Source organism: Varroa jacobsoni, unplaced genomic scaffold, assembly GCF_002532875.2.
Source record: "Varroa jacobsoni isolate VJ856 unplaced genomic scaffold, vjacob_1.0 contig00224, whole genome shotgun sequence".
NCBI lineage: Eukaryota > Metazoa > Arthropoda > Arachnida > Mesostigmata > Varroidae > Varroa > Varroa jacobsoni.
Genome location: NW_019214431.1, coordinates 82,705 through 106,640, shown reverse-complemented (window position 1 = coordinate 106,640; position 23,936 = coordinate 82,705). Strand labels below are relative to the sequence as shown.

General features: G+C 39.0%; 1 protein-coding gene across 5 annotated transcripts in view; it reads right to left on the bottom strand.

Annotated features, from left to right (window-relative positions):
- The window catches only part of LOC111270963 (uncharacterized), a 38,120-nt gene that overhangs the window by 3,034 nt on the left and 11,150 nt on the right, over window positions 1-23,936 (bottom strand). For 2 of the 5 annotated variants that reach the window (XM_086972712.1, XM_086972713.1), the window contains 3 exons: window positions 23,473-23,569; window positions 7,228-7,396; window positions 770-985 (listed from right to left, as the gene is read on the bottom strand). In XM_086972712.1, the coding sequence (XP_086828838.1) occupies window positions 901-985; window positions 7,228-7,396; window positions 23,473-23,563 (345 nt within the window). In that variant the 5' untranslated portion in view covers window positions 23,564-23,569 and the 3' untranslated portion in view covers window positions 770-900. Of the gene's footprint in view, window positions 1-759; window positions 986-7,227; window positions 7,421-7,661; window positions 7,882-8,681; window positions 8,743-22,068; window positions 23,193-23,472; window positions 23,570-23,936 lie in introns of those variants that run through there. The other 3 variants (XM_086972710.1, XM_086972711.1, XM_022851458.2) reach the window with 3 other exon arrangements.

Genomic DNA, 23,936 nt, shown 5'->3' with positions numbered 1-23,936 from the left:
GCGTTATGAGCTCTAGCTTTGTTGTGTCTGGCCGGAATGAAGTAACTTCGATCTGGTTCCCAGCCAATGGTGCGTCCCATTATGTCTGGCTAAACATACTGATAGATATAAAAAAACGCAAACAAGAAACAACACTCAAGTTAAGACGAAACAGAAAAAGATCTGAGAAGCAAAAAGTTTACAAGATTTTTTTAACGAAATTACGAAATAACGTTTACAAACTTATCGAAGAGGCCCCTAGAAATTGCATAGATGGTTTCACAGTACGGATTCAGCAGGAAAATGACTTTATCAAGTAGCAGAAGGAATATTGTTGTCGAAGCTCCGTCTATCTTCTTCACTGGCTTATTTAGTTTGGGCATTTAACGGGCCTGAGCAAACTGGGCAAGGGGAATACTTTTTTTGTGAATGGAAAAATATTAGTTGGAAGACGTGCCCAAGACTTGAGGAAGTATACTTTGATTAGGAACCGTTGATAGCTCCTATAAAATTGATTCTCTTAGAAACAGGAAACAGTTAAGAGACTTTAAAGTAAGAAACGAAGTTCTTTATTACCTTGCCGTCTGATTGTTTCTTTGAAAATTTACTTTAGCTCATTTATATATGTAATCCTAGCAAAAATTGCAATAGCCGTTACTTTTTGGGAAATCGGAGAAGTTTTTAGAGGTATTCATCAGCTCACTTTGTCCGTGATTTTCTCGGCATCTTCAGATCTTGTTGTAGATCAATACCTAGTACAATTGAAATCTTCAATTTTACCTGAACAGGATAATTTGTCTAGTTCGTGCGGAAGGTCTGCTGTGGTAGTGGCTGTGAATTGTTCGTCTAGGATATCGGGTAGGGCGTTTCGCCTGCCCGTTCTACCCGAATTGAGAAAGCCGTCGGCGCTATCCTCGTTGTTCATGGCGACAGATGCCTCGAGCTGTTCGTCAGCCGGGGGGACCACACTAGAGCCCGCAGACCCAGAGGCCATACGATGCCCACGCTAAAAATTCGGAAAGAAACCGACAATAATACAGACTCTAATTAACGGCACGATCGTATCAGCGGTTATTTTATGTAGGTTATTACAGTACACTAGCTCAAATTTGTACCATAAATAATAGAATAAAAATGCAACCCCACGATTAAGGCTCACAAGCAAATTGTCAAACCAATGACACACCCTCATACAGTGGTAAGCACTTTTACCTTGTTGCTTATATTCGTGCAACACGTGCGGAACACCCATAAATTTATGTTCTTAAATATTTACAATTAAAACCATTACCGGCACCTACTAAGGTAACACTTAAATTGACGGTACAGTATGAAACATTTTTTTTAGCGGTGTGCAATTTGTTCGCAATTTAAGGTGTACAAGGAAGGGAAACGAGCAACGAAAATTTCAAATAAATATAAATTAATATAGCATAGTATAAGAGAAACGTCGCTTTGATACAGAAGATATACGAAGACATGCTTCACTATAGAAGACTGACCAAGGTTTTGTTATTTTGAAAATAAATATCTGCGCAGTCTACGTTGGTTCTTTGTCTTCTTTAAACCTATATTCAGATAATAATGATATCGAATCTAAAGAAGAATTAAGGGAAACGGTTCCGATTTATTGGGCTCTTATAAATGGATCAGGCGGACTTTGAAACATTTATAAACATTTAAACTATGAGTTCAGAAGGAAGAATATTTTTTCGTTTTAAAAACCAACGCTCAGTTGTCAAATTTTTGTTTCTTAGCGCTATAGTGCTGCAGAAATTCACCAGAAATTGAGAAACATATTAAGCAAGAAAACCTTATGTGAAAGCACAGTATGTTAATGGTGCAACGTTTCTAGAAAGGAGATTTAGGGATTGAAGACCAGCGGAGAGGTAATCAGGTGTCGAGACCCGAAAGACAAAAGCACGTTATCGCGACCGAAAAGGTTTTACATGCAAACAACGCTTGGAGCCTAAGAGCTCTGTTGGCCAAATTGGCATTTTACACGTAACTTATCATTCATCAAGTATTGTAGTCGATGTACTGAAAATGGGAACTGGAATCGAGTAAAAAATATGATCATCCGTCCTAGCCAATTGAAAATGCGCACGGTGTATTTTACATACAGTTTATGGAACGTCAATAAACAGAAAAAAAAGCCCACTGGGGCATACGGTCCCCATAGACGAGTCATGGCTCAATCTCTACCGCTAGCCAGAGAACGACCAGGCGGGAGAATGGCATCGTCTTGTAGAGACATCGATTTCGGTGATAATGTTAAGTAGGTTCAGACGTAAAGTGATGGCAGTACTTGCAATGGACATCAAGTGCTAATATGAGATCCTCCCAGAACACACTGTATCGAAACTTATGGACCGTTGGCGCGGCACTCGAAAGCATGCGCTCTGGTGATTTGATGGCAATTTAGGCCTCATTGTTATGCCTCAACTACTTCCTGGCTTGAGCTAAAGAAAATGCAGCGACGGCTCCAATCTGATTATTCTCTCAAGGTTATTGTGACTTCGTGGTTTTCCATACTCTAAAAAGGCAACTAGCGGGCAAGCGTAGCTCACTATATATTTACTTCAAGAACTCATAGGAAAAGATCATATATAGAAACGCGAATTATAGGTATACGGCTGTCCGGAAGCTACCAAAGCGCTGGAATGGGGAGTGTGTAAAAGGTAAAAGCCAGTTATTACATTTTAAAGTCTGCCGTGTTCACTTGTAACAGCCTGGTATGTCGCACTGGCCACTCAAATTTATAGTCAAACATTTTTATCTTCTGAGACCATTTTTTCTAGATTGTTTCCTTTCTTTTGTTCTAAAATAAACGCCACTATCTTGGCAGATATTTACATAACAAGAAATGAAAAAACCAAAAGTTGCCGCTAAAACTGTTAAACTTCCATGAGTTTTTGAGTGATTTGCAGAATTGCTTTTAGAAAAGCTCTCATGCAGGTATTACTAAGACTTAGAATCTTGCATTGAGAACATTTGGAAAGCTGCCTAGACAGACATCTCTGCCTTGATTTATTGCTAGTATTGAAAATATAGTATATACTGTATTGACGAACTCGACCTGCAAACAGTAAGAACCATCCACGATTTAGGCATTTTCACGACAATTACCTTAAAATGCGTAAAGCATATAACAGATATAGTTCTCCCCACAATGGGTTACTTATCTGGATCTTACACTCTTTTGTTCTAAGAACCAACTTTTTATATCAAACTATTCAAGACATACGTTGGACCGCTTATGACATACGCAGCATCCACGTGGTATTCAAATTCGAAAAAGGCGCGAAAAAATTTCACCAAGTTGGAAGCGCATACCTTCAAATCTCAACGTGAGTAAATGGTTATAAATTCCACCGACCTCGATAGATTCGACGTCATTGATAAGCAGGTGTTCTATCGTATTAATAATCAGCTGCCAAGTTTGAAAACAGCAATATTCGTCAAGTCTCACAAAAACATTTCACAAAAATCTCTAAAAAGCGACCTGTAAATGACTTATAGAGTCTCTTATATGCTGCTTGCTTGTTTTATGTATAGGTGCACCATTGCAAGAAAACATTTTGAATAATCATTCATTTGCTCGAATTTGTCTTTGCTTTCTGACATTACTAAGATCAAGGTTTTTACATAAAAACAAAATTTTGGTTACGGTCGTAATTCTCTCTTTAAATCCATCGTTTTTTTTATTTTTATACGGCGATGTTACTGTTCGATACGGGAGTAAATATTTAGAAGACGCAGAAATTTAATAGGAATTGTAAACACTAGACGGTACCTGAATGCTTCGAGCTTTACGCTTTGAACCTCTGTTAGGCACTTCATGAAACGGTTGGCGCCCAGCACAAATCGAAGCTCGAGGGGGTACCTAGTGCCCCATCTACGACTGTACCGCACTTTTAAGTTCCCTGTTTAATTTCAGGTGATGTTCCATAACTGTATCACAGTTATTATTATTTATTCGAATTTTTCCTTGGGTTCTCTGTTTTGACTCAGAGTTTTACTTCTTTTTACTTATGACTAGCTTAATATATACTTGACTTTAGCATCGTACTTATTTTTCTTATTGCTAATTGTATTTCTGAGTTCGTTCATTTAATGGTAATCAAATAGTAGGTTAAATCGGCCTAAAGAAGACGAAAACGATTTACCATGGACTAGTGGGTTGTTATATAGATAACACAGAACTGCCTAACGAATAGGTCATTCATATATAAAATCAAAAGAAAATACGATTATTCAATGAGACAGCATATTATTTGTCATATAAATGTTTGCTAAAACAAGCTCGATAGTATATCTTTGTAGCATATTATTATCTACTACACAGAATATTAAAAATAATGGTAATCATGATGATGGCTGCCAAAGTCCTCCCATCGATATTAGAGCCTCCCTTGTATAATTATTTTTTACAGAGGCCGATATATTCTAGTTCGTAGTCTTTTTAGAGGTCCCGATTTCCTTTTTGACATTACGTTTAGTACTGCCCATGTGTGGCAGCCTCTCTAGATATAACCTAACGCATATTACAAAGGGAACTACACATGGCTAGAAAGCATAATAGAGGATTGAATCACGCGACATATTTTGAGACCCGCCTAATGTTAACATGAAAATGCAGTAATATATATATATATATATATATATATATATATATCATTCATTAAAGACCTGCGCTCATACTATTTTATCGCCTGTGTGGCCAATGTCTCAAAGTGAATCACAATATGCTTTCTGGTTTTGTCTTGCATGCCATGCATTCAGTTCTCTATTCAATTATAAACACCTGCGTTTTTAGCATGATTTCTCTATAACTCGAATGATACGATCTGCCTTGTTTCACAGTCTTTCGAACAAAGGACTTCTCTCCAAGGTTTATATCTACGTTATATACACTACGTTTTTCATAGTGTCCCCAAATAAGCTTTCGTAAAGTTTAAGGACAATAAGGTTGAAATATTACTCTCTCGTTCTTATAATATCCCGAATCTTAATTCGGGCCCACTTTCTATTATTACCCCACCGCCGCTAGCTAATACGACCCATTAGACACTGGGCATCAGTAGTCGTACACTCACTACTCTTTCTTTTTTTACCGTACCAGTTTTCCCAGACTCCCTAATCTCATTCTGGAGCTCCCAGAGGCATTTCATCCAGAAATTACAGCGTATATAGAAGGCACTGCGCGCCGAGTCATGCAGCAGCAGAACCAACAATTTTACATGCGACAAAGAGAAACCGCAAACAAGGCAGAAGAGGCAGAAGAGCATCGCTGTTGCTAGAGGCCGATATCGTCAGTTATCATTAGGCGTGCGTGTGTGCAATGATTGAGATTGGACCACAATACATGGACGACTTCAGAACTTCGGAGCAGCCATAAGACACACACAAACGACGTGCAAAAATATGTTCCATCTGTGAATAAGTTGTGTGTTAGAGCAGCCACGTAGTGTCCCAGATCCCTCTCATTTGAAGTACAGCGTAACGTCGTGTCGCTCATATTTTGGTATGGCACACGATACGAAACGTAGTTGTCGGCTTTAGCTGTCGCTTCGTTTTAGCCGGTACAAAAAATAATGGCCCCATGACTTCATTGTACGAATGAAAAGTTTACTTTTCATTGATACATTTTCATACAATGAAAAATACTTACGAGAAGAGCATTAAACAGAAAGTGGTCACAGCTTTCTCGACGACGGTTGACTATTCAAGCAGTTTATTTATAATATTTCCCAATTTCAACTACGCTACATTTCGTACTATAGTTCTGACCACAAAGACCTAACACGTTATCATTCGCTTTCGGAGTGCGTCTGATAAGATGCCACTTGTTCGATGGTTACTTTCAACTTCGATCGATTCCTAAGAGACTAATACGGCAATAGGCCAAAGCCTGTTGGAGATCAAGAGAAAATAAGAATATTCATAATTTTCGCCTGATAATTTACGCAAATCTTGTCGTTACCATTGTGATAACTATTATTTTCTGTTTTCATCTTCAAAAAGTGTAACTTGTTGGCTTGTTTATTTATTTCGCGTTTCGACCTAAAACACCCATACCAAAGTCGCCGAACCTGTCGAACAATTTACAAAAACGCTTCTAGCTTAATATAACTAGTTCGTTTGATTTACTTGTGAAAGAACCTGTTGTAAAGCGTTTCGCAATGGCTTGTGGTCTCAAAGAACAGTTTTCTAGACGAACGCAGATTTGTATTTGAGTTTGGTTCTCATGTTTTCAAAACAAAAGGTAGTTGCAGATTAAGCTTATAAAATTACTAAAGCTAAATTTTTAAAGTAAACTATGCAGTAGCTGATACAGTCATCACTCTGCCCATAATTGTTACTTATTACTTTCAGTGCCCCGTCACGCGATATACGCGGATTTATACATAAAAGTTCTTCTTTATTCTGTTATTTTGCGTTTCATAGAATGGAACCAGGATTAACGGACCAATAACAGTGGACAGTTTATAAACATATTCATATATACTGTTCAGTTAACTGTTTCAGACATTAGAGTTACTAGTGCTGCATACAAAAGTATTTTCTAGTTAAGTACCCGCGGGGTGAAGTAGGCGGTAGCACCGAACCCTAAGACAAGGTTGCCAGTTCTAATTTAATCCGGCACATACAAATTCATGCGGTCTTATATTTGCAGATTTAATAGTAAAGTAATTTATTATAATTTAAGGCGCTTACATATTTTGTATTTAACCTTCGGACAATTAGGCAGTTTGGATGCCTAATTAGTTTTATATGACGAAAGCGAACCCTAGTCATTTCGAGTTTAACTTTTGGGCCCTTTAACGCTGACTCAAGGTTACGTCAAATCTTTACCTACGGAAGCATAAATAAACATAGCGATCAAATGAAGCAATGGGACAGCCTTGTCGATATTTGCTAATGTTTTTTTCTTTTTTCTAACTAGATATGAAGATACAACATCTTGAGGTTACTTCTAATAGGGATTATTAGGGCAGCTCTCTTAGTTTATTTGTCTACGTAATCCCTTTATAATAAGGCTAAAATAACGAGTCGTATTTCCTAAACATCTTAAAAGTAGGTAATGTCTTAAATTATATGTTTCTCTGGACGCTACTGCACTTAGATAGATTCACCGGAATAGCAGACTGGATAGGTACAAAAATATCATATAGCGTCTAAAGTAAATTTGTAAATCAGGCCATCACTAATTCTCTATGGCCCACATTCAAATGTATCATGTACCTTCCTTGTAACGAACGCTTCCTGCACCACACGTCGTTCGCCGACGAAATCCCTGACGAGGCTGTGGCCAATAAAGCAATTTTTCGAAGTAGCTCTGGATATTCACGCGAAAAGCACTGCTGCCGGTCACTGTTCGTACATACACCATGCTCTTTAGTCACCCGATATACTGCAATGCACGAGTATAACAAACCTGGAATTTTCCGGCCAATCTGTTATCTTGCTGTATTTCAATTTTCTCTTAGAAAAAAAGAAAGAGCGTCGTCCGTAGCTGATTGTAGAAATCCCATACAGTTCAGAAAATTACAAGTGTATAGGTTTTATTAACTCTGGGCTTTATTTAGTAATAGATGCGGTACGATGAAAATGAGATGTATTAAATGAGTAAAACTGCCCCGTATATAGGAAATTCAGACTATCTGAAATTACGGAACCTTTCATCTGCTTTGTTGCGTTGGTCGGAAATAAATAGGTAGATGGCAAGGTAAACGGAAATGGTTTTCTCAGCTGAACGGCTTCTGGGAAACGATTACTTTCATCACAATGGTTGCATTTCGACTGAAAGATTCCCTTCTTCCAGGAATAGCAGCGTGGCAAGTACAGAGAGTTAAAGGTATTACACTGTTTCGGACAGATGCGGAGTACGGACAACGACTGGAACGAGAAGCATAGCGATCGTTGAATACTTACTTGAAAGATGTCATCAACTAGAATAGGCCAATAAAACTACAAGAGAATTTAGAAACAAAACACGTCTATGGCGCGCTCAAGTCCCGAGAAAAAAATTGCACCGTATGTCAAGCAGCATATATAAAGGTCATAAAAAAATAACCTTATTACTTAGGTAAATAAAATTGATGGGATTACATGCAGAATCGTTTTTCTAACTGATAAACAATGACCAAATTTTTTTCAATCTAGGTTTTAATACTTCAAACAAATACATAGAAGAAATGTTGGTAAAAAGGGTATTTAAAATATAGGAGTGAGATTCTTTTGGAGGCAAAAACATGCGCTATAGCTTGTCTTGATATACTAATGTGTCATTACATAGGGCCATGGCACATTAGCCAAGCGCGTTTGAGCATCACGAATTAGATCGCTTCTTACTACTGCAGTCAATATTCTGAATGTTGCACGAATTGAAGGTGTGACATGTTTTTCGGCAACTGACAATCACGTATTGTCACATACAGCCATCGATGCGGAATGGAAATATCAACAGGTTTCCAGTTCGTATATGTAGCAAATACGTCAATCGACTACGGAAAGGCATATTCATAGTATAAGGGAACCGACAAAAACTTGGGTAGATTTTGTCGAAGCGCGTTAGAATCAACAGTGCTCTGTTGGCTAAGTAATATAGAAAGCTGAGGTTAGTATATAATATTCAATCTAAATTTAGATTCAGTCTAAAACTTAACATGTTAAAACAAGGTAAAACATAAACTAACATGATACAGAGTCGAGCTAATTGTGTACGCTACATCCACATCCGACTCTACAGCCCTGCTCCTGTAATTCGATAATCGCAAACAGAACGTCTCATTTTATTCATCATAAACACTCCGTGCGCCCATAGTATGTAAGTGTTCCCGAGAAATCCAACCTCAATGCAGGCAGTTGTGGCACTTAACTAACTTTTAACTAACTTAACTAACTACACATTTGCACTGCTGAAAAGAGGTTAGCATCACCAATCTGGTTTTCGTCTTTTTATTCTATAGAATATTATGTACTGCATGTATATTGCGGTATGTGTAGCATGTACTTACATGCGGTATGTATTTTCCTATATGCATGCAACGCTTTACGCCGTACTTACGCCGTACCGTACGACGATCTCAAAGTGGAGTAAACGTACCAGAACGATCGCTAAAAATGAATAAGATACACGTCTCACCATGTCACGTTACTGCGCTACTGGTATGAAAGAAAAAAGCTGTTTCGGGCGACTCTAATCTCACAAGTTAGACCTGTGTTGTTCCTCCTATTTTCGGCGCCATCTTCGCTAAATAAATGTTTGGTAATGACGATGGTAATTCCTGTGCTTCAGACATTTCCGGTTGCCTTAATTTTTTCGAAGGGAAACCACGTTACATATCAGAAGATATGTGCCATATAGGGTAACATCAAAGCACAGGTTTCAAAGGAAGCTCATCCTTTCCTTCAAAAAAAAAAATTTTACACGCTTTTGCTGCCGTCGCGAACATTGTTGAATATATTTAAAGAGACGTGGTCGAGGAATCCTGAAATTTACTGATGATTGCCAAAATTAATCAGAATCGTTTACATCGGCCTAAGCAGTGTAACGTTATGCTATAGGTGTTGCGAAGCCCATTTCGAGACCTACCACATCTGGAGTGCAGAAGAAACCATTGCATAACACTTAATTTTCCGCTTTGTGTTTATGTAGCCGTAGTGTGTAGTTATTTATATATTATATCTAAACTATATTTGACCTATTAAGACTTTGCCACGCTTAAACGGACATCCTCTGCCGCTCAGTGGGTCCAATGTCACTTCGCACTGTCCAGACTTCCTTGACATCGGGGTTGCACTGTTTCCAAAGCCGATTAATGGGTCGCACCATTTCTGGTCTTCAGTGTGCCCCAGCAGATGCCCCTTAGAGATGCCCCACTCGAGTCTGCAGCTACAGGCTCACGCCACTGGGCTTTCCATTATCCTGAACATCATGATAGCGCACGTAGCGATCGCGGTTATTCGCCGCACGCAAGGCGGCATGCGTTGCAGCTGTGTACATATATATGAACGTGCTCTAGCCCGAATCCCTATATCCGGAAAACAGCATGCCATCAGGCGCCAAAAAATTTTTTCTGCACTCGGATGGCCCTGACGACACTAAGAAAACATTAGGGCGGAAATAATTTCTTCCGGATTAATTTTGTAATTTGCACTGACATAGTGGAGGGTGCCCTGCCTTGATAAAAGGCCGCTTACTTTCCAATTTTCTTGCCATACATTGTCGTCGAGCCTGATAGTGGTCACACACGGAGCTTGTACAGTTGGTTTACTCTCGCTTACTAACAAATAGCATATTTTTCCAGCATATAATTTTCCATCACCCAACCCTCCGTATGAGGGTACCTTCACTGCCATAAGAAACTTCGCAAAAAATACTAATCTCACTGTTGTCCGAGCGCTACTAAGGTACACACTAAACTCGAGTTTCAGAGTTCTAGTAGTGACCGCTTGGTACTCAAATCGAACCAAGAACGGGCCGCTCCTTGCAAATCTTTATGCGCCCCTTTCACGTCCTAAAAAAGCATTCTTAATTCAACCAATACTTATTTAGGAATTTCGCCCAGTGGAAGCTGTCGCAAGCGTTTTAGCTTGTTAAATAGATAACTAGCGGCTACTCTGGAAGCAAATCCACAACAGCGATACCATCTGTAAAGCAACAACATCTTCTATGCGCTTAGGTAACATTTACTAATTTCATCTACTTGTGTATAACGCTACGCCGTGTGATTGGTTCCAACTTGACCTACTGGATGTTCTTTCTTCGCCATAGATACGATAGTACCTCTTATTTTCAGTTAGCTCCTTATACAATTATGAGAGTCGGCAAACAGATAAATACACGTAAAAAAATGTTTATCCAAAGCCTTCACTCTTTAAGGTTAGAGTTACATAGCGTGCTTCCAACGACATAAAGTCCTACTTGTCGGACAGAAATTCATTAGTATCTATTTATTGTTGAGAGTGTAGCGACTGAGTGTTACATCTGTATAGACAGATTCTATATTTCTAGGCCTTAACTAATCTGGTACAGCGAGTTTCAGTGGTAGCTCATATCGAGCAGCAAATTTTTCTCTCAACATGCTCACAAAACCACCCACCTCTCATTCATGGCGGCTATGTTACAGTCTTATTCACTATGCAGTTGTCCTGGTATGTTCTGAATCACACCCAACTGCCATCTATACCATCCGTGATTTGTGTCCAATAAATATGATGGCCCTTTTCTAACTTTTAAGGGCCAGTGCGGCGAGATCCTTTCGTTTAAGTTATCTTACGTGTTCGTAAGCTATACACCATATTTATCATACACACGCACACTTCGATACCAATATTTACTTTCCTAAACTGATAGCTTGTTTCTTTAAATTCTGCGTATTTTCAGGTCCGTGTGTAGTTACGTCCCATTAATTATCTTGGAACTTTTACTAAGCCTTCGTGAGACCGAAGCCGACAGATGACAAGAGATCCAATTCCATGAAAATATTCAATAGGCACATAGGCACCGCAACTGCTGCTGAACTTCACAAAAGCTCCTAAGAGTAGTCGTATTACTTCAAGGAGTTTTCATTTTAAAATGTATATCATAGTGGATCATTCGTAGCTACTAAATTAAAGGGCCTATATTCCAGTCTATTGTTCTATCTAACCTACATACGTCTACGCACGGCGCATCATACGTTGAGGGGTCGAAAATATATTGACGGTTTTTACGACAAAATTGAAACATATATTTTTTCATATATATACATATAGTTCAAAGCAGTTTTGCTAAACTTACTGTATACCATTTTGATTGATGAACTTTTGCCGGTTTGTGATGCTATAACCTCATTACTATAGAATTCCTGCGGTTTCTGGCCAAAACATTTCAACAAGTGATTTTTACATGTCTCCATTTAAACAAAATTAAAACTGTTAAGGGAGTTAGGCAAAGACGGAAACAGGTGATCCAAAATCCGGGCTACACAGCGGATACATTGAAATTTTTCCCCCAGTTTTTTTTGAATAGCTTTAAAATGTTTGTGATGAGGCATTGTCGTGGTGGAAAACGATGCCTCTTCTGTTCACTAGTTATGGTCGATTTTGTTTCGATAGCTTGTTGTAATATAGTTAGGTAATGATAGCAGAAATTTGAATCAATCGTTTCGCCAAGCGATCAGCAACTTACAATGCATGGATCCTTTCCGACGCCTATGAACTCGCAGCATCACCTTCTTTGACGTTTACAAATTGTGGAACGAATTTTGCTTTTTTGCACATGACTGTCATATGTAATTCACTTCGCATCAACCGTTTTAGAATTATCTCTATTTTGATATATTTCTGTAGAGTTTCGCAGACGAAAACGTAATTCTTTTACGTGAATCCGTGTGGTACCCACACATCGAGCTTTTTTGTACCCAACTTACTTCGAATGGTTTAAAACGGCTTTGGAATCGATGGTTAGTATCTTAACGATGTCATGGCTACTAACGTGTCGGTCTTGCTCTTTAAGTTTACCAACATTTTTTTTGTAACTGGTCGACCATTACATGGTCAAAAAACATATTTTAGATTGAAGTTTTCAGAATGGGAACGACAAAACCATCTTTAGGCTGTTCCGTTCAACAACGTATCTTGGACGTATTTTATTTTATAAATATATTTTATTGTAGACAAATATTTTATGTGCCTGAGCAGCACTTGTGCATTATCGTTATAAGTTGTAAGAAAACGAATCTTCGCCAAAAATTCAAACTCGTACTCAAGGCGCTTTATTTTATGTCTGAATAAAGGTATCCCAGTACTCTATTACCGTTGAATTTCAGCTTTTAAATGGCACAAATTCAAGCCCTATGCAACTTATTTTACTTGAGATAGGTTATCTCGAACCTATCAAGCTAAAAAAACCGTTAATCCTTCTTCACAGCCCATACTTTTAACGATCTCTGTAAGAATTTTAGATCAAATATTAGTCGTGGTGATAACACGTACGTATAATAACAAGTTTGGTGCAATAGTTTCTGGTAAGAGATCAAATCATGCCTAGATACTTGTAGAATACTATAATGTCACATAGATAATTGCTACAGGTGAATTTATTGAAGGGTAAGGCATATGGAAAGGAAACGTTGGGTCAACTATTTAAGGACGTCAAATTCATGTTTAAATAAGTGCAGCCTTGCTCAAAGAACGCCATTTAGACCCCAATGTGTAATAGAACCTCAGTAAGTAATTGCTTTCGAATAAACCAATATCTTTGGCTGCATTGATGAGGTCCTGCTCGTAAAGAATTTTTAAAAAAATTATCTAATATGTAGTAGCCTGATTTTAAACCCACTTTCTTATTCATTCCGACAAAAGAGTTGGGTAAGTTCAAATTGCCTTATAACGGTTTTCTCTCTCATTCGAGTTTACGGTAAAATCGAGGTCATCAAATACCGCTCTTGCCTATGCAAACGCCTTTAACCGCAGGCATTAGAATGCGCACGGCAGACTATCACAACACAGCAGAGAGGGGTCCGCTTTTCAGGGATCATCAGTTTTATCACTATCAGTCTGTTGCTACCAGCATTAGGGCATCGAAAGCTGGAGTAACACCATTATCAGCTTATCATCGATTAGTAATCTACAGTACAAGGGAATACTGGCTTTGCCAGCGACTTCAGAGAGATTGTCATCTGTTCCCTTTGACGCCACAGTTTTACAAGCACCTATACAAGGCGATATTAGCTAATTTTCTAAGCAGCAATGTCGAAGGAACCGTTGGCGAGAAAAACACACTTGGCAAGAGCGCCCAAGGTTCTTCGGCATTGTTGTGTGCAGTTATCAAAGTCATTAGTGACATTGTCTGGGCCTCATCAGTTTTCGCGAGCAGACCTAGCGAGTCCTTCGTAGTATCTACCCATCACTGGCTCTGCTCGACATGTAAAGGCCAAGGCAACGTCTCAATGGCCTAAATGATTTTGAACATTATTGCTTCTTAGTGCTGTTCACAACCCAACTAAGCATTTAGTGGCTTTCTTGTCTAGGTATCAGTGCATTGTTCGATATCAGCTTGGCGGAGATACCATACAGCGCAACAATACTTCGAGTGGCCTCCAAACACGCTTTGGCAGTTAAGTTCTTGACCACATCCAAGTGCGCGGCTCGCACGATAGTACGCGTAGACATTGCCACCGATGCCTTTTTTATGCTGCTCGTTGCCTCCACTTTCGATCTCCCCGAGGAATGCAAACCGATTCGCTTAGAAAGTGGGAACGCCATCTTGATCCGGTCGTCTTGTAATGGTGCTTCTCGAGCGCTGACCGTCTGAACGACGTCACATCGACATTGATTCTACTGGATTACATATTTAGCTAACGTTCGTGTTCTCACAACACCATATCACTCTCGTTCAAAACAAAACTCTCGAAGTCTCGAAACTCGTTCAGCACAGCGTCGGTCTTCATATGGCGTACCCTACCGTAATTAGCACTTTGGATAAACAGCACGTGCTAAGTGGAAACGAGACCTTTATCAACAATATCGAAGGTCGGATTTCTAACGGTTTGCTAACGGAGCCTATTTCCCAATTGCACCAAACCGATGTGACGTCGATACGCTCGGAACTCTTGACCTTTCGCCACGCCCGAAACAGGCCGCCATATTTCCAGACAACTACCTTAGAACAGAGAATCAATCACCTGCACTTCTTTTGGGTAGCGTCATGCTGCTCGTCGAACCTTGTATGGCTTCGTCGGGTCCTCGAAAATTAAATGATTATCCATCATCCAACCAAAGCCTAGCACCCTTGAGCCTTACCATAGAGACACCGCGGTTTTAGAGGAACCAACTCGATGCCCAAAGTTCTCTTACTTTTTGGAGATCGTATTTCATCAACTCATTTTTAAAACGGTGAGTACATTTAACTACTTGAATCCACTAGTTTCGCCTTCGATGTAATTAACCACCCTGAAATGTATGCCACCCTGAAATACACCTGAAACACCCAGCAAAAATATATGCCCTGTCGCTGGCATCGTATTACACCTGCAGCTTCGACCGTTTGCCTATTTGCCTAATCTTCAAATAGCGCGGTACCTTGAAACCAATTTTTCCAGCTCAGCTCACCATGCCAGCCATGGAAATGTCGCCGAATAACGGCGAAAGCAAGCTCCATGAGCCATTTTAAACACTTATTTCAACTCATCACAAAAAATGCTAGAAGTTCGTGCAAATTGTCGTATCATTGCAAAATGCACGCATAGTCGCGGCAGTCTTCGTACCTTAATTAGCACGGCCCGGACAGCAACGGCGAGATTGCCATTAGCTACTAGCAAGCTTGCAAGAATTGCTTTCCGTTTGGGACATACTAGCAGCACCGGAAGTCTACTCATCTGTACGCTGTAGTTTAACAGCAACAGTGAAAGTATACCTTAGGTTAACAAGTCATTTAAAATATTTGCACGGAACTTGCTGCTGATTTCAGACAGACTCTACTGTCAAGCTGTAACGCGCTCGTGGATCATCGTGATTATGTTACGCTGGCTGTCGTTTACCCCGAACGAATTTACTGTAATAGGGCAGACAGCAATATTTATAAGGGCGGCTTCATTCACAGGAAACTCGGCTAATTTTTTGGTTGAAACCTACGTCTATCGTAAAAAAGGTTTTATTGATATTGCCTGTCCGTACAACATCACATCTGCGGAAGCTAGTGAGTACATCCAGTAAAAATGATAACAGGCTCGGGATATTGGCTACGCAATCATACAAAGGAAGTTTTCCTTTAGGTGCCACAGCAATGACAAAGTTCGACCGCTTAGAACTGGTGATCGGCTAGTGGGCGGAGGAATGTGATCTATCCACCGCCAGCCGGAAGTGGAGGTATATTTACAGTAATTATATCATTTACACGCTTACTTCACCAATAAGGCTACATTAAATATTGGTTGGACACAGTAGAACCCCTTACTTTGTTGGAAAAAAGGGAATTTCAACCTCCGATGCTGAAGTTTTTATCCTACGGGGGTTCGCCTGACGAAACTAACTGAGGGACACGCCATACTCCGTCGCAAAATGTCTAGCCGACGACTGGAAAAGTCTCCACGCAATCGGTGTGTTCAGCAAAGCGTGACTTAAGATTTATTTTTACTTGGTATCATCCGTCAAGGAACAACTTCATAGCAATTTTGAACTTTTCCGACGGTTAAGAAGTCCGTGACTTGCGCTGGCTTTTTCGGTCTTATGCACCACGATTTGAGACTAGATGCTTAAGGTTCGCTGCTATCGGAACTGCCGTCAAAACGGCTCATTGTCTTGGATGGCTTCCGCCTATGATCACTAGTCCAACCTAGTACCGACGAGCAATATGCTGTGATAGACCTGTTTAGGCTACCTTGTTTTTACACGGAACGTAGCACCAGTTCAGTTTGCATTGGCTAGTGTCCTTGGCAGATCAGCCCGTCTCAACTGCGTGCGCAGCTCAGGGGAGCCGTAGATCGCTCGTGATCTTATTCACAGCCAGGGCCAAAGACGCAATCGGATCCTCATGCTTAACCTGATGAATGCCAGCCACCGTGGCACCTCAGCTTCTCAAGTGTTACTGCTCATCATGTTCACGAACGTCGGTATTTTGCTAGGGTCCAGCCCTGTTTCCGCAATCAGCGAACTGCACTACTCAAATTCAGTCAAATAACAAAATGAAGTATTCGATGACGGTTCAATAAAAAAAAAACTGTTTAAAATAGTTTATACAGTACAATCTGACTTAGTATTACAAATTAGTGCATATAGATAATAAATTCTTAAGATTTATGTTTTGATAATTAACTTACGTTGCCTTTTTGGTAAGGGGTGTGTGCTTCATTCTGTGTGGATTGAAATTTTGATCGTAATAGTATTAATATTTAACATATGACTGCCGACGCGGTGACTTGGACGACCGGTTAAAAATCGGCAGAGTTTCAAGTTCTACATGGATATTGCCTAATTTTTGATAATAATAACGCAATAACCAGTTGCTCGAATAATCACCTCGAACAGCACTCGTAATAAGATCGAAACCAATGATGGCGGCAGGCAGACACAGTAATGCTGGAGAGTATGACAGCAAAACAGTTGGCCAGTCGCTCATCTCGGGTGGAAAATGTATACATGCACAAGTATAGGTAAGTTTATATACCATAATTGAGCACATGATCCACACCATTCTAGAAAAACGTTTTTTTTTTTTGGTGGCATAGAGCTACAGCACAATTTGCTGCCTCGGGTGACGCTTTCGCTCAACATATGCACGAGCGACAAAAGTCTAAATTTAAGGCCCTGTTCAAATTTGTCTTCGTCTATGGAATCGTACTGCCCGAAAAGTCTTCCGGGAGTGAGAATGTTTGGAGACGGAATGACGCGGAACTGCGCCGAAAGGCGCACCGGCAGCTCTTTTTCTCTGAGTCTCTATTTAGGTAAAAATAGCTATTTCGACAAAATTTGAATGAAGTTTAATTTCTCACGCTCGTACTCATTCAATGCCCACCGCGATTACTGCTTCAACTTGGGTTCTAAATGTCTAATGGACCCGTTTCTCTTGCTCGCTTCGCTAGTCTTCGAACGCGTTCTTGACAAAAACACGAGTAAGCAAATCAATGTTGTCATAACTTCATCAAAACATTTCGAGCTTTGGCAGAACAACGCATGTAGAGTAATTCAATGGGTTCAACATTTAAACTATTCAGTGACTATATATAATCATTACAGAATACTGGTGTACTTAAGCAGTCTGCACTAATATGCCTGTGTGAGCTGGTGCACCATCTGGTTAGAAAACGTATAATCTTTCTTCAAACACTTTAGCTTTCCGAGGTTGCATAATTTGTACAGCATCAAAACAAACCTTTGAAGTGATGCCCTCGTCTTTCTGATAGAAGTGTGGTGACATGACCTCTCTTTTACCGGACTCCACACTTAGATTATGGAGGTTCTGCCGAAAATTCGCTTCAAACTACACATCTTCTGAATCATGCGCAAGACGGCACTCGTTTCTACGCACCACTTTTGCATCGAGGATAAGAAATGTTTCGTTAGAGAAAAGTCGAAAACGACCTAATGCTTTATTCATTAATGAATTTAGTAGAAAACAACACTGATTAAATATCTTGGTTTTATCAGACAACATCTGTCTGCGTTCTTCTAGGTAAGATCTTCGTGAGCACTCAGTAATGTCGCACGCTTAGTCATATTGAACTTCTTCCTTAACGCCTCGTCTTGAGGGGACGATCAGCAGATGTTCACTTCGGAGCGGCAGCAATCACTTGGGAAGTTCGCCCTGTGATTTACCGTTGTACTGTGCTGAAAGCTGGCGTTGCTTGTTTTGAAACCGCACATTGGTTTTGAGACGCGGCACATTGTCAATTTGGGGGAGATCCAAGAAGCTTATAATCTACATGAAAATTCAATGAGTGCGTGTATATATATTGTGTATTTTTCTACATTAAATTAATCTGACCGGTAGATCTATGCAACGGAATATTAACAAGTCGTATATTTCCAAATGGCACTCCAGATCGTTAAAATAATAATGAGGAATGTGTATAGCTGAACTAGGTTAAACAGATACAAGCATGATTTGAAAAAAAAATAAGCGCTGTCAGCGAATCATTTTTGACTCAGAACTTTTTGGACGCTTAAATTATGTATTTTTTATATATATGTTGTGGATCATATATATATGTATAAAAAAAAAAATATATATATATATTTTTTTTTATACATATATGATCCACAACATTTAAGATGTAATTTTGTATAACCATTTATAGTTTATTCACAATTGTTTTTAATCGCTAAATGAGATAAACATTAGAATCAAACAAATTCAAAATATAGAGATGCCGTACGTGACTATTTGTCGACAGATCACCGTACTATAAATACAACAGATGTCTAAACAACTTTTTTTTCTTATACTATCAACTTAAATATGTAAAAGATTTAAATTTTTACAGTGTTTGAAAGCTCAGGAGAGCTAAATTTTAAACTAACTTCCAGAAAAGTCGACTGCCTTGCCTTGCATCTTCAATCTAGAAGGAACCTTAATCAAAGTTAGCAGCTAAATTCCTCCGCCTTATGTAAGTGCTCTGATAACTTGAGGAATCGGTAAATGACATCTTTACTTCGTGAAAATTATTTTTTAACAATTAACACTAGCCGCGGCTTTAAACGATTACCAGGCGAGTCGTGTCGTAAAGAACTTCTTATGAGATTCGATGTCATATTGCCGATCTCTGTGGTGGTAAATAAAATGTTTATCGTTAATGTAATACCATATCATAGCCGGATGGATACGAAGTCAGAAACTGTACATAGGCGAAAAATTCTACACTCTAAACATGAAATTAACAAGCGCATAGCTCTCAACCTCTATAGGATGGATAGTTGATTTCCTTAGATCATCACAAGACGACCCAAAATCTTCATTGGAAGACAAGCAAATAAAAGCAATGATCGTTAACATAACATCACTTGCAGATCTGTTCTACGAGATTTTCCATAATGTCAGTCAAAGTCCTTAATAAAATCCAGAATCGAAAGTAGTTACCTCAATCAGCATTAAACTTCAACTATATTAAATCTTCTGACATTAAAACATCGCTAAGTAACAACTGTGCAATATTATTGATTTAACGATTTATCAATTGGAGATCAGTTTCGTAGTCCATTGCACGTAAAGCTGATCCTAAATTAAGGCTCACTGATAAGGGATAAAATAGTCAATCTTGACAATTAAGTATCCTTATTAGGTTCGCAATTCAATGTCGTTAGTTTTACCATAAGCTTTTCTTGTTTAAAGCAGTGTGCTTCTTTGCTTTTTTTTGTCTTTTTAAATGCATTGATCGACTATAATCAATTGTTCTTTATAAACTAGTGCTTTGCAGGGTATGGCAAGAATAATATTAAACCATATATGTGTATCGACGTACACAGAAAACCAATCACTGGAAAGGAGGATGATAATTATTGTTCCATGAAGAAGAGCGAAGTTCGTCTCAATCTCACGTAAAACGGCGTACTCAGGACTCACCAAGTAAAATACCGATATATTTCTATAAATTTTTCTGAACGACTTACCCAAGGTTGGTCGTGTAGACCAGTTATCCTTAATATACAGCTTTTTTCCGTCTGCCAAGAAGTACACTGCGCAAACGTAAGTCTCTATTATCACCATTGTGGTCCTGATGTCATGCATATGGCTTCTCATCGAAAAAGTTTTTTTTGCATCCATGTTATTACAAAGCTGTAAACGCTGGCCTATCATGATTAAATATTTTACCACCGTACTTACTAAATGGCCTAGACTGTCATAATAAGCCATTTGTATTTATAATTGCTATATATATATTCAATACACCTGCAATAGGCAATATTGCCTGTCCCCATAATAGCTTAGTAGGTAACGTACTTGCACACTAATATTAAGGACACAGTATGGTCTAGGCTCGAGCTCGAGCATAGACAGGCTTCCTTTCGTGCTGGGAGCCGGTCATGAGATGAGAAGCCTAACGGCGATACCGGACTTAAAACTCGAAACATAAAGGCAATATTGTCTACGATTGCAAAACTCATAGAAACGATATTTAAATCATTTATTTATGTAACTTTATCCATAATATTAATGACCCTTTTAATATGCATGCGATACATTTTCAATATCTATGTAACACGTCAAGCTTAAGTTAAATATTTCCAACTGGTCAAATTACGATAGGAGACAGTAAGTATACGCGGTATAACACTTGTAACCGCTTTACCGTTTCGATTCGCTACTATAGAAGTTCTTGTCGATTTCGCCAAATTTCAACTCTAAGCGGTTGACAACCCGTTAAACGCCAGCCGCGCTCTATGACTGCATCCATAAAACTGAGCCAAGTATGCATTAACTTTTTCATTTTTACATTGATTGTCCTGTTGATGGTATGTACTTTTATTATTTTTTACAACTTACTTTAAAATATATTTGCAATATTTACCGGCCATCCTTCACGAATCCTCGTTTCATGTCATATTCTTTTTGTTTTTTTTCGTAAAGATTATGAAATGTTTTTACTTCGTTTATTTGTGTATTTCAAATATGGAACGTTTTAGAGTTCATTGAAGTTCTTCGTTGGACTGAAAGAATTCCATTCCGGTTTCCTTGGCTATCGATATCTCGTTATTAATTTACGTGTTCTATTGACCAAATGTTAATTATCGATATAGCATAGTTATTATGACAAAGTGTGAGAACAATTATTTGATATTCTTGTATGTCTGTCAAAGTTCCCTTCAAAGCAAGGTTTTGCTATTGGCAACCAAACCTGGTCGAATTACAGTCCAGCATAGATACTATTTTTTCTAATCCAACTATATTGTTAAGTAAAATCACTCTATTGATTAAGTCCTGGGGTTGAATCCACATAACAACCAAATTCGTGAAAAGTGCCATAATTTCGTAAGTAGTTACTTAATTCAATCACCGAACGATTGACCTAGCTCACTACCGCCGGAACGGTTTTCACAATCTGTTTCGTAGAATTCAACGCTATTTGATTTCCTATGGGATGGACGTAGCTGTTCACATAAAACTTCAACTGATTTTTTATACATACATTCTCTTAAATTGTCATCTGTTATATGATGGATGCGTGTGTGTGTGGTGGCTTACAGCACACCCCCCGGTACACAAACACAAAAAAAGCGTAGAGAAAGACCACACACGTCACATACTTTCCACTTATATTTATTACATCGAAAAATTGTCATAGAATGAATATTTATGAAAATTAAGTGCAACATTGATTCGTATATAATAAACTAAAGAAAACTGTGTCAAGCAATTCTATTACACCTATTCTACACCCGCGTCGCGACTCTTTATGCTGGCTTCAATAACTGCATTAAGGTGTGGAAAAGAGCGTGTGGGAGGGCTACGTGGAATTCCTTCTACATGCGCACAAAATCAACTTTATTTCGGTCCTAAATGCTACAAAAATTCTTCAAAAACCTTACAAAAACAGTAGAGACACTTTGCGCCTAAAAATTGGCAAGTTAAAAAAAACCTTACGTTTAAGGCAGTGTACTAACCTTCGGCGACCATCGAACGATCAACGAGGTCGAATCGTCAGACATTTTTCCGACAGAGAAAGACATGTGTAGAATTTTTATTGTAGAGGTGAAAAGCTGGCCATTTTATTTTTCGGCCCGCGCTTTAATATTTGATCCATGACATATGCCCCTGCACTTCACTTGCAAGTCAAAGCGCTTGAGCACTGCTTCACATCAGTACGATCTTAAGCGGTACAATTTTGTTCATTCTCTCATCATTGTCGAGGTTTCGTTCTCTTCGCCGGAATCCCTCCAAGGGGCCTTGCACGTCTCTGTCCAACGTCCGCGCTTCTTGCGCTCTTTGGGTCCTTAGTCCCTCGGGTCAAATTTTCCTAAGCTTGGCTTTGTGTACAACGTTACTTCTTAATTTTTAAACACCTTGCTCGCGTCTTCTGTAGCTTTCAGTCCGACGCCGCCTAGCACCTTGACTAACAGATATTTAACAGGCGAATGGCTTTATCGGCCATCTCAATTAGCCGTGATATGCAACTATGTCGGTGGCCTGACACAGAGGTTCCGGCGTGCCTGCTTTCTTAATGATATTCGTGATCGATAGCCTAGAGATCTTGATCACTTAGGCAGGGTTCGTAAACAACAAATGAATAATGCATTCTATTTCAGCTTCTCTCCAGATTCACGCTATATGCATAAAAGCAAAAAAATGAAAAGTAAGCGAATTGGAAAGACATTGAAACCCTGTATGATGTCTCTTCTGTTAGTTGTTTAATTAGTTTCGGCAATGTGTGTAACAAACCTTAATCCAATTTCGTCCTTGCTACACACTCTGCCCATATTACATCACTGTAAAAAGATCGCCATCTAAATAAAGTAACTATAAGACTGGCCCAAAGTCACTGGTAGGAGAAAGACAGAACGTAATTTGATTCTGAATAGGCTTGATCCTAAGGCCAATTTGAGCCAAGTTAACCCCAAGCAATTCAGAAAAAAGGCTCTAGGCCTATGCCAAAACATAATCGAAATCCACAGTTATTTACATTACAGTCTGCATTCCGTTCTCCAGATGATCTGGTAGACGTAATCATGGTGCTGGCGGTAATACGTGTAGCAATATGTAGGAACTGCTGAATCCCCAATTTTTCTGTCTGAGCAAAAAAGAAAGTGGGAAGATTTAGCCCAAATTACATATAAAAATATAAAAATCTATCACCTACAAGCTTTCAACTGCGACGTTCTGCAAGTTCGTATGTCCGATGTGCGCAATTTCTCAAAAAAAAAATATCGCAGGTCGAAAATAATCTATAACATATAAATAATACAATAGTAAAACAGTTCTCGATTCCAAAAGATATCGCTTAATACGAGTATATAGCAAACTGGTCTTAGTAGTTCCATGCACGGAAGCACTTTGTCCCATTGACATACCCTGGCTTATATTCCCTAATGCTGGCTGCAGGGGCTCCATATTTATTCGTGATTTTGCCATTGTGCCGCTTGCTTGCCCGTTGCTTAACATCTCAACCTACAAAAAAAAATACCAAAGCATGCAGTAATCTTATGGGAGGTAAAATACTAGAATAAAAATGTTTGTGTTTGTTTCGGTTTTTTAAGGGCGATCAAGTATCTCAAGGAGCTAAACTCTATCTTTTATGAATCGGAAGTTTTATGCTTTGTCTTTAAAGTGCATAAGACACTCCTTGTTTACGGAACACGATTATTATAACTCGAGAACCTACATAACAAATGCGGAGTAAAATTAATTCAGGGTACTTTAGATTATGCGGCGCTGCGATCGTTCAATAAACTTTTTCGAACGTCAGATTTCAACAATAATGCAGAACGTAATATTATTTCTTAACTAAGGCATAGAATCTGTCGGTATTTATTGC